This window comes from Chiloscyllium punctatum, chromosome 2, assembly GCF_047496795.1.
Source record: "Chiloscyllium punctatum isolate Juve2018m chromosome 2, sChiPun1.3, whole genome shotgun sequence".
Classification (NCBI taxonomy): Eukaryota; Metazoa; Chordata; class Chondrichthyes; order Orectolobiformes; family Hemiscylliidae; genus Chiloscyllium; species Chiloscyllium punctatum.
In genome coordinates this window covers 48,657,194-48,671,405 of record NC_092740.1, presented here as the reverse complement: position 1 = coordinate 48,671,405, position 14,212 = coordinate 48,657,194, and the positions used below count along the sequence as shown (strand labels likewise).

The 14,212-nt window shown below is 46.9% G+C and overlaps 1 protein-coding gene across 3 annotated transcripts in view; it reads left to right on the top strand.

The window, feature by feature from the left end:
• LOC140483790 (xanthine dehydrogenase-like) overlaps positions 1 to 14,212 on the top strand; it is a 173,386-nt gene that overhangs the window by 19,364 nt on the left and 139,810 nt on the right. For all 3 annotated transcript variants that reach the window (XM_072582379.1, XM_072582357.1, XM_072582368.1), the window contains exon 4: positions 2,394 to 2,563. In XM_072582379.1, the coding sequence (XP_072438480.1) occupies positions 2,394 to 2,563 (170 nt within the window). The remainder of the gene's footprint in view (positions 1 to 2,393; positions 2,564 to 14,212) is intronic.

Genomic DNA, 14,212 nt, shown 5'->3' with positions numbered 1-14,212 from the left:
CCTGGAGCAGTGTGAGGGGAGTGTGTCCTGGAGCAGTGTGAGGGGAGTGAGACCCAGAGCAGTGTGAGAGGAGTGAGTCCCAGAGCAGTGTAAGGGGAGTGAGTCCCGGAGCAGTGTGAGGGGAGTGAGTCCCAGAGCAGTGTGAGGGGAGTGAGTGCCGGAGCAGTGTGAGGGGAGTGAGTTCCAGAGCAGTGTGAGGGGAGTGAGTCCCGGAGCAGTGTGAGGGGAGTGAGTCCCGGAGCAGTGTTAGGGCAGTGACTCCCGGAGCAGTGTGAGGGGAGTGAGTCCCGGAGGAGTGTGAGGGGAGTGAGTCCCGGAGGAGTGTGAGGGCAGTGTGTCCCGGAACATTGTGAGGGGAGAGGGTCCCGGAGCAGTGTGAGGGGAGTGAGGCCCAGAGCAGTGTGAGGGGAGTGTGTCCTGGAGCAATGTGAGGGGAGTGATTCCCGGAGCAGTGTGAGGGGAATGTGTCCTGGAGCAGTGTGAGGGGAGTGTGTCCTGGAGCAGTGTGAGGGGAGTGAGACCCAGAGCAGTGTGAGAGGAGTGAGTCCCAGAGCAGTGTAAGGGGAGTGAGTCCCGGAGCAGTGTGAGGGGAGTGAGTCCCAGAGCAGTGTGAGGGGAGTGAGTGCCGGAGCAGTGTGAGGGGAGTGAGTTCCAGAGCAGTGTGAGGGGAGTGAGTCCCGGAGCAGTGTGAGGGGAGTGAGTCCCGGAGCAGAGTGAGAGGAGTGAGTCCCGGAGCAGTGTGAGGGCAGTGAGTCCCGGAGGAGTGTGAGGGGAGTGAGTCCCGGAGGAGTGTGAGGGCAGTGTGTCCCGGAACATTGTGAGGGGAGAGGGTCCCGGAGCAGTGTGAGGGGAGTGAGGCCCAGAGCAGTGTGAGGGGAGTGTGTCCTGGAGCAGTGTGAGGGGAGTGATTCCCGGAGCAGTGTGAGGGGAATGTGTCCTGGAGCAGTGTGAGGGGAGTGTGTCCTGGAGCAGTGTGAGGGGAGTGTGTCCTGGAGCAGTGTGAGGGGAGTGAGTCCCGGAGCAGTGTGAGGGCAGTGAGTCCCGGAGCAGTGTGAGGGGAGTGAGTCCCTGAACAGTGTGAGGGCAGTGAGTCCCGGAGCAGTGTGAGGGGAGTGAGACCCGGAGCAGTGTGAGGGGAGTGTGTCCTGGAGCAGTGTGAGGGGAGTGCGACCTGGAGCATTGTCAGGGGAGTGAGTCCCAGAGCAGTGTGAGGGTAGTGAGTTCCGGAGCAGTCTGAGGGGAGTGTGTCCCAGAGCAGTGTGAGGGCAGTGAGTTCCGGAGCAGTGTGAGGGGAGTGAGTCCCGGAGCAGTGTGAGGGGAGTGAGACCTGGAGCAGTGTGAGGGCAGTGAGTGCTGGAGCAGTGTGAGGGGAGTGAGTGCTGGAGCAGTGTGAGGGGAGTGAGACCTGGAGCAGTGTTAGGGGAGTGTGTCCTGGAGCAGTGTGAGGTGAGTGAGACCTGGAGCAGTGTGAGGGGAGTGAGTTCCAGGCTGAGCCTGGTGTCCAGGAGACAGTCCTGGATCCTACCTTGGAGGAGCTGCCTGCCGGTACAGAGTAGTGTGGAGGCTTAAAGCGGAGCGCCGGTTGGGTCTGAGGTTCCAGCGTGTGCGGTCAGACCAGTGCTGACCTGCTACACTGTAATGTCTGTTTGAAATTTTTTTCCCTGACTGTAATGTCAGTCCTTTAACAATGTCTTATTTCTAAGATTTTTTTTAAACTCTGTAAAGTAATGCAACTACTTTTCATTCCTCTATATATCCAAGATTTGTACCTGGATACTTGTCCCTAAGATGGCACCATAAGAAACAGACATTGTTAAAGCTTTTCACTGGAGTACAATGGAGTACACATGACAATAAAGGTTATCCTATTCCATAAAACATTATCAATGGCAGTGGTGTACAGCATAGATGAGGTGCACTGTAGAAATTTGATAAGTCTCCTTTGAAAACTTCCAATCCCTGACCACAGAGCAAAACTAGGTCACAGAGGCTCGGCTGCAAGACCATCTACAAGTTCCCGTACAAGTCACATATCATCCTTCCTCAAAACTGTAATGGTGATTCTTCACAGGTACCCTGTCACTCGATGTAAATTCAGGAAGGGAGCTCGCTACTGTCTACTCAATGCCAATCAGGGAATTGAAATAAAGGCTGGCCCGATGCAAAAGATATCTCATGTGGAAAATAAACACAAGGATAGATATGTTGGATCCAATAAGCTGCTTCTGTGTTTTGGAATCTGTGAAGTTCTTGGTTGGTCATTACAATTGCACCTGAAAGATAATTGGTTACATATAGCTCAGTACTCTCCACTGTATCTTTGTTAAGGTTTAACAGGTTTTCTATTTCCAAGTCCTGTCTCATGTTCTATATTTCCTAACGTTTCCAAACAGTGACAAAAATCGATCCACGGACTCCGCTGGCTCCATACCTGCATTTCATGCTTCTCCTTCATGGAACAAAGACCATGTGTTTTGAAAGCTCCTGTGGAAGCTGTGCAGTGGTGCTTGAATATGATGACCCAGTGAAACCAGGAAAGAGGATTGTCAAGTCAGTGAATTCAGTAAGTTTATGAATGCAAACCTTTTTTTTCAAAATATATCTGTTTAGATGACGTTGGTGCCTTTTTAAAATTGTTTCTGGTTTGTGCACATATTTTCAATTGGATCTGCTCATGCAGAAACGATTTGACTTTATACTAAACCCAGGGCTGTGTTTTTGTACCTCAGTTGGGAACCACATAGTAAACTTACATGGTGATTGTTCTGGTCTGTACCCCACATGGCATATTCCATACCTGCACCCCTGTGTTTTTTAAATGCCAGGAAGGGATTTTGGGTGGGCACCTGTCATTAGAGGGACAGTAAGAGATCATCCAGGCTTCCGATTGGCAATCCTACTGTCTGAGAGAAAGTGAGGACTGCAGACTTTGGACATCAGAGTCAAAATCTGTGGCGCTGGAGAAACACAGACGGTCAGGCAGCATCCGAGGAGCAGGAGAGTTGCGTTTTGAACATAAGCTGTTCATCAGGAATATGGGGAGCCCCAAGGGGGCTGCGAGATAAATGAGAGGGGATGAGGCTAGGGGAAGGTGACTAGGAATGTAATAGGTAGGTGAAGGCGGAGGTGTGGTGGTGTGATGGTGATCAGTCAGAGCAGAGAGTGGAGCAGAAAGTTGGGAAGGAAGATGGACAGGTAGGACAGTTCAAGAGGATGGTACCGAGTTGGAGGGTTGGATCTGGGATAAAGTGGGGGAAGGGGAGATGAGGAAACTGGTGAAATTGACATGGATTGCATGTGGTTGGAGGGTCCCAAGACGGAAGATGAGGTCTTCTTCCTCCAGTGGACCTGGTGTGTGGTTGGAGTTGGGAGTGGGGGCGGAGACCGTCTCTGGAGTGAGTGTGGTCATAGTATGTTCATAGTATCTGCATGTTCATTGGTGGTGTCCTAGTGAGTGACGTCGGTGGGGACAGAAGTGGCTGAGGCGATGGCAACTACTGGGGGTGAAAATGACAAGACGAGTTGTCTTTGCAACTCCAGCCCCACACCAGGTCCTAGCCCACAGCCCTGTCATGATTCTACCATTCCCCCAGACCTCCCCCTCATTGAGGATGAATGATCAGTCCTCAGTAAAGGCCTCACCTGCATCCCACTACGCCTCCACTTCAATGAATTCAACACACGTCACGACATCAAATTTTTCTTCCGCGACCTCCACCTCCGTGCTTACCTTTTCCATTAGGGCTCCCACCCACCCTCCGAGGACTCCTTTGTTCACCGCCAACCTACTCCATCCACCTGGACACCCCGTGAGGATCTCTTACCATCCTTGATCTCTTCATCTCCAACTGCCACTGTGACATCGACCACCTCGATCTGTCCCCCTTCCACTCCTTCCTCTCCAATCTCAACCTCATCACCAAACCAGTGGAAAGAGGGGGGGGGGGTGGCACGGTGGTAGTTTGGCAAACTGACTTGTACACTGCTGAAGCCAGGTGCCAAGTCACAGGCACCTCCCCCTACTGCCCCCTTGACCACAACCTCACTTCCCATCACCAAACTATCATCTCCCAGACCATCCACAACCGTATCACCTCAGGGGATTTCACATCCACAGTCTCCAACGTCATAGTCTGGGAAACCCCACATCACCTGGCTCTACATCCTACCCAAAATTCACAAACCTGACTGCCCCAGTCTACCAATCATCTCTACCTGCTCCTGCCCCAATGAACTTATCTCCTCATACCTTGACACCATCCTGCCTCCCTTGGTCCAGGATTTCCCCACATAAATTCAGGACATCACCCACGCCTTCCACCTCCTCCATGACTTTTGGTTCCTCGGACCAATGACCAATGCCTCATCTTCACCAATGAACATCTCCATGACAAAGACCTCCAAGCTGACCCAACCTGACACTGACACACTCTCAACTCTCAACAATTTTTCCTTCAAATCCTCCCCCTTCCATTAGACCAAAGGGGCAGCCATGGGGACCCGCATGGGCCCAGTTATACCTGCCTCTTAGGTACGTGGAATAGTCCATCTTCCGCAGTTACACCTCCATCATTCCCCACCTTTTCCTCTATTACATCGATGACTGGATTGGCACCACCTTGTGCTCTCACGAGGAGGTTGAACAGTTCATCAACTTCACGAAAACCTTCCACCCTGACCTCAAGTTCACCTGAACCATCTCAGACATGTCCCTTCCCTTCCTAGACCTCTCCATCTCCATTTCCACCAACCAACTCAACACGGACGTCTACTTCAAGCCCGCTGACTCCCACAGCTACCTGGACTGCACGTCCTCACCACCCTCCTGTAAAAATGCGATCCCTAAGGCCCAATTCCTCTGCCTCTGCTCCCACGAGGACCAGTTCCACTCCAGAACATCCCAGATGGCCTCCTGCTTCAAGGACCAAAATTTTCCCCTCCCATGTAGTCAACAATGCCCTCCAGTCCTCCACTTCCCATGACTCCGCCCTTGAGTCCCACCCCTCCAACTGCAATAGGACCAGAAGCCCCCTGATCCTCACCTTCCACCCCACTAATACATCGCATTATCTTCTGCCATTTCCACCACCTACAATCAGGCCCTACCACTAGGGGTATATTTCCCTCCCCATCCCTATCAGCATCCTGCAGAGACCATTCTCTCCATGAGTACCTTGTTAGGTTCATCGCTCCCCTCACCACCAACCCACCCTCCACTCACCGCACATCCCCCTGCCACTGCAAGAGGTGTAAAACCTGTGCTCACATTTCCCTCCCCACCCCTTCACCTCCATCCACAGCCCCAAAGGATCCTTCCGCGTCTCACGGAGATTTTCTTGCACCTCCAAATACCTCATCTACTGTATCTGTTGCTTTCGATATGGTCTCTTCCAAATTAGGGAGACAGGACACCAACTTGCAGAACGTTTCAGAGAACATCTCTGGGACATACGCACTGAACAACCCCACTGCCTTGTGGCAGAACACATCAACTCCCCCTCTCACTCCACCAAGGATGTGCAAGTCCTCGGCCTTCTCCACCGCCAAATCCTAACAACCCGATGACTGGAAGAACACCTCATCTTCCGCCTTGCGACCCTCCAACCACGTTGGATCAATGTCAACTTCACCAATTTCCTCATCTTACCTCCCTCCACCTAATCCCAAATCCAACTTGACACGGCTTTCTTGAACTGTCGTACATGTCCATCTTCCTTCCCACCTATCCACTTCACCCTGCACTCTGACCTATCACCATCACTCCCCCACCTTCATTTACCTATCGCGTTCCCAGCTACCTTTCCGCAGCCCCATCCTCTCCCATTTATCTCTCAGCCCCCTTTAGCACCCACCCCCTGACAATCCTTTGAAGAGCTTATGCTCAAAATGTCGATTCTCCTGCTCCTCGGATGCTGCCTGACCGGCTGTGTTTTTCCAGCACTACACTCTTTGAACCCGGCTGTCTGAGTTGAGTGTTACCAATCTGAAGGTGGAAACATTGAGGGAGAAGGCCTTTTAAGTTTTCTGAGTTTTTAAAAATGGTCACAAATGCCTGGGCATGTGCCTGAAGGCACTTATCGTCATTAGCTGCTGTCTCAGCTGGACACAGTTATTAAGGATGCAAAAGGAGCCCTCTGTATGCACAGTGTTGGTCTCCTCCCCCTTTCCAGCTGAATTGTGCTGCTGAAAGTCCATGCCAATGTGAACTTGCCACTTTTCCAGTGGGAAATCCCAGTCAGAATGGGATTCGATCCTTAATTAGTCCCTCTTTTAATGCATTCCCAGTGAATCACATACTTTCTGTCTGTCAGAAGACAGTTGATCTGACACAAACAGGTCTCGTTGAAAATGGACACAGGTAATGGTGGTAAAATGGCACAATGTCAGTTGTGGGTGCTTCCAATCTGGACCTTCACATCAATTGAAAACCAAGTCTTTCATTGCTTTACTTGTCAACTGACTTGCAATCACAGATATAAACCTCTGTCAGGCATGTTAGTCTGACACGTTATCAACATGGTTGTATAAAATTTATTTTGGTGATAATTGAGAGATATATTCAGCTTTATACAGTTAAAGGAGCAATAATAACTTCTCATTAAATGATCCAAAAATCCAAAGTTAAATAGATTCTTGCGGTCCGGTGGCATCAAAAATTGCATTCAGAATTCCTCCAAATGTTTTTCTTTATTCTTCAAGCACTGTGGGCCTCACTGACTGGGCCAGCAAATAGAATCCATGCCTGCTTATCTTAGAGAAGGTATTGGGAAAATGCCCCGTTGCACTGCTACAGTCCATTTCATGTTGTTACATCTTCAATGATATTAGGAAAGGAATTACAGGATGTTGATCCAACGACACTGCAGGAATGGTGATAGATTTCCTCAGTAACGTGGTCAGTGGCTGGATGGATACCTGGAGATAGTTGGGTACCCATGCATCTGTTTCTCATAGTTCTTCTCGATGGCATTGGAACTGGGTTTGGAAGGAGCCTTTATGCATTACTATAGTGCATCTTATAGATGGTACACACTGCTGTTATCAGGTCTGTGGATGTGGTTTCAATCAAGAGGGCTGCTTTGTCCTGGATGGAGCCAAACTTCTGAAGTATCACTGGATCTGCACCCATCCAGGCAAATGGGAGTATTGCACTATAATTGTGACTGTGCCTTGTAGTTGATGGATAGATTTAAGGGAGTCATGAGATAGTTACTCACGATAGGATTCTGTGCCCCTGATCTGTTCTTTCAGCCAGAGTGTTTGTATGGCTAATCCATTCAGCTTCTGGTCAATGGCAACACTAGGATGTTGATCGAGGGTCATAGAGTTATTTTCATCAAGTTAAAATATTTAGAATGTGTGTTTAAGTCCAAGAGTACAATGAAAAGTGTACACAGTTGCCACTCTCTGGTGCCATCTTACAATACAAAAACCAGAATTTTAAAAAACCAAAACTAAGAAATAAATGAGTTAGAGCCAAAAGGAGAAGAAGTGTCCAGATCACCCCTGCCACCTCTGCTGTGAATCCTGAGCATACACTGCCTCATGCTAATCTTATAGTTTTATCTCAACAACGTTAAGTGGTCTTTGGACCATTCAAACTTAGGCCTCCACCCAAATGCCTCAAGTCCCTGCCTGCTGCCACCACAGTGTCAAACTTGCCAATGCAGCTGCCACCAATGCTGCCTGCTCCCACACTAGGACCAAACTCGCTGCCATCACCGCTTCTGCCATCAGGCCCCTCTAGCCTAACCATGGACCTGGAGCCTCGGTTCAGCCTGTGAGTCTGGGCAGGGGATTAAGCCTGAGATCTGCTCTTTGTTCACTGGGAAACATCAGGCCTGGGGAGATCCGCTGCTGCTTCAGTCCATTATTCCACACAGGGTCTGCTCTTACTGCTGCAAAAGGTAAGAGCCTTTAAAGTAAAAGAAAACAAACATAAAATGAAGCAAAAGAAAAACAGACAGAAGAGAATGAGCACCAGGCTTAGGAACTTGAACGCTGTTACTCCACTCCCGCCATTTTGACATGGTCAATGATTATGTTTGCAGGAACATGGCAAATAGACTTTCTTTATCTACAGATTATGAATGCAGAAAGTTGATCATCATAAAGATACAGAGGAAGCATAGATATGAAAATCGATGACAAATTGGAAGATATCTTTGTTCTGTTTAATCAGATTTTGTTATGAATGAAGTTGCCATAGGAGTTGCATTTGCTGATCTTAACTCTAAAATGAAGGTCTGGTGAAGAAGGCATTTAGTACACTTGCCTTTATTGGTCAGTGCATTGAGTTTAGGTGTTGGAAGGTCATGTTGTAGCTGTACAGGCCATCGATTAGACCACTTGGAATACTGCATTCAATTCTGGTCTCCCTGCTATAGGAAAATTGTTGTTAAACATCGAAGGGTTCAGAAAAGATTTACAAGGATGATGGCAGGTTTGGAGGGTTTGTGCTATGGGAGATGCTGAATAGGCTGAGGTGATTTTCCTTGGAGGGTCAGAGGCTGAAGGGTGACTTTATAGAGGTCTAGAAGATCATGAGAGGCATAGATAGGATAAATAGACAAGGTCTTTTCCCCAAGGTAGGGGCAGCACAGTGGCTCAGTGGTTAGCACTGCTGCCTCACAGCACCAGGGTCCCAGGTTCGATTCTAGCCTCAGGTGACTGTCTGTGTGGAGTTTGCACATTCTCCCCGTGTCTGCGTGAGTTTCCTGCGGGTGCTCCGGTTTCCTCCCACAATCCAAAGATGTGCAGGTTAGGTGAATTGGCCATGCTAAATTGCCCACAGTGTTTGGTGCATTAGTCAGAGCGAAATGGGTCTGGGTGGGTTACTCTTCGGAGGGTCGGTGTGGACTGGTTGGGCCGAAGGGCCTGTTTCCACACTGTAGGAAATCTAATCTAATCTAAAGGGCATAGGTTTAGGGTGAGAGGGGAAAAGATTTGTAAGGAACGTAAGTGGCAACATTTTCACACAGAGTGTGTGTATGGAATGAGCTGCCAGGAGGTGGTGGAGGTTGGTACAGTTACAACATTTAAAAGGCATTTGGATGGGTATATGAATAGGAAGGGTTTGGGGAATATCGGCCAAGTGCTGACAAATGGGACTAGATTAATTTAGGATATCTAGTATGTATAGACAAGTTGGACCAAATGATCTGTTTCTGTGCTGTACTTCGCTATCACTCTCTAAATGCATTCAATCATGAGCATTCCCTGCAACAAATCCTGCCTATTTACCTTTCATCATGAATAATTGGAGTACTAACCTTAGGCCACTCTGGACTGTGAAGTAATGAGAAATTCTCCAAATAACTTAGTTTTAATTTGACCTCTGAGCTCCAGGAATGAACTGACGTTCACATTATATCCTGCTTTGGGCAGAACTACCAAAATTCAAACCTGACTGTTACATGCACATATCTATCACTGACTAGAATCACAAAAAAATAATTCTAACTATCAATTCAATTGAATTATTCTAGTTTTTTTTGTATCTTTTTGTATTATTTTGATCATTTGCCCTAATTGAATCATAAATAAATTAGAATTATGCTTTGGGTTTGAACCCGATATTAGTGCTCACATTTTTAGCCCTTGTAAACCAAAATGTTTTTTTAAACAAGAGGACTGCTACAGAAGCAAAATAGCTACAAGTGTAAATTCAGGAAAATGCTGTGTGGGACCAATGGGATGTAATATCTAATGGTATCAAAGAAACTTCAAACAGACTGGCCTTCAATTCCTGTACTACAAAGGCAATGGGGGACTGATGACATCCTCAACAATAAACCACCCCTTGCAGTTTATGACCCAAACCACAGACACATTTTGTGATTTCCTTTTGAAAGTGGTTGAAAAGCCAATTTCAACTCGACTGGAGTCTACTAGTGGGATTGAACACTTCTGTTTTCATGTTGGCATGCTATAAAGGTCACAGTCAAAGAACTACCCTGTGTTGTCGGATTCACTCATTCAAAGTGCTGGATGTCAGCTAACTATGAACCAGACAAGAGGACTTTTGTCTTCTTCTAAATGCTGGAATGAAATCATGATCAAAAGGAATCAGATCTGCAAGTGCCAGAAAGTGGAACTAGTGTAGATTTATAGTAGTTTGTTGTCAATGTAGACTAGATGGACTGAAGGGCCTCTTCTGTAATGAATGATTCTATGATACAGAGATTGAAACCTTTTTTGACACTTTCAAGCTGATGACACAGCAGTTCACCTTTGGTCTTTGATACTGCTGTGTAAGCATTCAGGGAATGCAAACTGGTGCATGGGAAATAAGAATAGAAAATCAAATGCTGGACTGTAAGATTGCTGCATAAGAAATAGGCCCCCCCAACAACCCACCCTCCACTCCAGCACCTTCCCCTGCCACCGCAGGAATTGCAAAATCTGCGCCCACATCTCCCATCTCACCTCTGTCCAAGGCCCCAAAAGAACTTTCCACATCCATCAAAGTTTCACCTGCCCTTCCATACATGTCATTTACTGTATCTGTTGCTCCCGATGCAGTCTCCTTTACATTGGGGAGAGAGGACGCCTCCTTGCAGAGCGCTTCTGAGAGCATCTCCTGGACACCCGCACCAACCAACCCCACTGCCCCCTGACCGAACACTTCAACTTCCCCTCCCACTCTGGTGAGGACATGCAGGTTCTGGGCCTCCTTCATCACCACTCCCTTACCACCCGATACCTGAGGAAGAATGCCTCATCTTCTGCCTCGGAATCCTCCAACCCCATGGCATCAATGTGGACTTCACCAGTTTCCTCATTTCCCCTGCCTCCACCTTACCCCAGTTCTAACCTTCCAGCCCAGCACCGTCCTCATGACCTGTCACATCTGCCCATTTTCCTTCCCACCTATCTGCACCACCCTCCCCTCTGATCTATCAATTTTACCCCCACCTCCATCCACCTATTGCACTCTCAGCTACCTTCCCCCCCATCCCCACCCCCCTTCTCATTTATCTCTCTACCCCTGAGGCTCCCAGCCTCATTTCTAATGAAGGGCTTTTGCCCAAAATGTGGATTCTCCTGCCCCTTGGATGCTGCCTGACCTGCTGTGCTTTTCTAGCACCACACTTTTGACTCTAAACTCCAGCATCTGCAGTACTCACTTTCATTCAATTCATGATGTACCCGTCCTGGGAAAGAGTGCTTTTCCAATGGGATGGCTTCATTTGAGCCATGCTATAACCAATAACCTCGTGAATTGTATAACTAGGGTTGTAGACAGTGCAGTGGAGTTGGAGGTTCAACTGAAGGGAGGTTTAAAATATCAAAATAAACACGAGAGAGCAGAGACATGGGGAGGGGTAGTGAAGATGCAAATGATAATCAAAGTGGTACAGGACTGAGCAGAAAATATAATCAGAGTGCAGCAGAAATTAAAATTAGAGAGAGTCAAAGATTAAGTAAAAACTTAATGTTCTTTATCTGAATGCACACAACATGTGGAATGAGATAGATGAATTGACAGCACAAATAAAAATGGATGGATATGACTTGGTAGCTTTTACAGAGGTAGCATTGCAAAGTGACCAGAAGTGACCATAATCAACACATTCAGATCACCAGAGGAACACAGGAACAGCTATAGACCATTCAGCCCTTTGAGTCTGTTTCACCACTCAGTGAGTTTATGATTGATTTGTGACCTAACACCATTTACCTGCCTTTGGCCTTTACCTCCAAATATCTTTGCTTAACATTTTATTTACCTCAGATTTCAAATTAACAACTGATCCGGCATCCACTGCCATTTGGGGAAGAGAGTTCCAAGCGTTCACCCACTGTGTGTAGAAGTGCTTCCTAACATCTCTCCTGAATTCTCATACCATATCCCCAGTTCTAGCAACCCCAACTTGCAGAAATAATTTACTTTGATGCTGTTACCTTTGCTGTTAATTTCTTGATGAATTTCATCAGACCACCGCTTAACCTACTAAATTCTAGTGAAAGCAGACCTCTCCCCATACTTTAACCTCTAAAGTTAAGGTACATTCTTGTAGACCATTCTCATACTCCCTCCATGGCCTCTGTGTGGAATACTCTGCCCCAGAGGGCAGTGGAGGCCCAGTCTTGGATTCATTTAAGAAAGAGTTGGATAGAGCTCTCAAGGATAGTGGAATCAATGGTTATGGAGATAAGGCAGGAACAGGATACTGATTAAGGATGATCAGCCATGATCATATTGATTGTTGGTGCAGGCTCGAAGGGCAGAATGGCCTACTCCTGCACCTATTGTCTATTGTCCATGGCCAATATATCCTTCCTATTCAGATTTGCTCACTGTATTACACAAGGTTTTGTATAACTGTAACTTGACTTCTCTATCCTTAAATACTAGTCCCCTAGACATAAAACTATTTCATTAGCTTCCTTGATTGTTTTGTACATCTGTTTCTGGCATTTTAATGACCTATGCACCTAGATCCTGAAGTCTTGTTGAACATTCACTGTGTTTAGACCATACAACTATTAGATATAGAAGCAGAATGAGGCCATTTGGCTCATCAGGTCTGTTCCGCTCTTCGATCACGGCTGATATGTTTCTCAACCCCATTCTCCAGACTTGTCTCATAGCCCTTGATCCCCTTATTAATCAAGAACTTATCTTTAGTGATGGAAACAGGTAGATCTTTGTGACTATGAAATTCTTGATTGGAATTGTTAGTCTGGGCCAATCAGGAAGCCCGAGCTGACAGATATAAACAGGAGATTAATAAGCACTACTACAATTAGGTGGTTCTGTGGGGTTAAAAAAGAAAATAAACAGGAGATTGCACACACACAACATGGGTGCTGAGGAAAAAATAAGCACTACTGCAGTTAGGCGGGAGTGTGGGGGTAATAAAAAAAAGAACCACATAAAAAAAGAATAAAAAGAAAAAAAAACAGGAGATTCAGAGTATCCTGACTTCAGAGACTGGCTCCGAGCTGGCTGGTCACAGCCAGTGCACTATGCATATATAAATAAAGGGTGACTTGGTGACAGGGTAGGAGCCTCTGTGCAGTTATTTCAGTGTTGGCAGGAAAAAAAAAATGACATGGCTGAAGAACATTTGCTGTCAGCAGAATCTATGAGTTGGGGTAAGTATTTCTCGCATCATACCTTTATTAGGGAAGCTTGACTCATTCAACCCTGCCATCAAAGATCGGGCCCAGTCTGTGGAAAGAATGTGATATTTTCTACCAGGCAAATGACAGATGAAAAGCAACAAGTAATCTTTCAGAGTGCTTGCGGACCTATTAAGTGCTTAACTTTCGTAGAGGCACCAGACACTGAGACCTTGCTAGAGTTAACGATTTGATTAAGAAATATTACAATCCCAAACCTTCCCTAATTTTGAGACACTATTGGTCCTTTTTAGCAGTTCAACAACCAGGGAAATCCATGTTGGGATTTTTGATGAGGTTAGGACAACAGGCAGAGGCATGTGACTTTGGTTTAACTTTAATGAGATGCAGAGAGACCATTTGGTATGTAAGATTAATAACATAACCATGCAAAAGCACCTACGCACTGAAGCCCAACTGGAGTTCAAACAGTTACTAGGACTGGCTTGATCATTAGAAAATGTGGCAACTGGCACATGGGAACTACAGGGCATCCCAATAGAAGTGGACATCCTTCCGGTCACCTCAAACAATATCCGACTGTCTAGCAAAACAAAAACAGCTGGTGGTAATAAAAGAAACAGAAGGGCCATCACAACCAGGATTGAAACCTTTCTGGATCCAGCAAGACTAGATCATTGTAGAGGACGGCGTATTACTGTAGAGAGCAAGGGTGATTGTCCTGAGCAAAGTTCAGCACTAGATACTGAGTTCCACCAGGGTCATCTAGGGGTTCACAAAATAAAGATGTTGGCAAGAGATTCTGCCTGGTGGCCAGGATTGGAAGTTGGCATAATTGGTTGGGCAGTGCCCAGAGTGCCAGTGAAGATAAAAATTACTGCCAGCGGCACTCCCACTTTTGTGGGAATGGCTGGGTAAACCCTGGACACAGTTACATGCTGACTATGCTGGTCCTTTCATGGGCTCAATATTCCTGCTCATTGTGGATGCCGATTCAGAGTGGTTGGACACGCTTAGAGTTTATTTGGCAAACTCAAGGATGATGATTGAAAAGCTGCGAGCATGATTTGTGATACATGGTCTCCTGGTAGTATTGCTCATGAGCAAAGTGATGTCATTT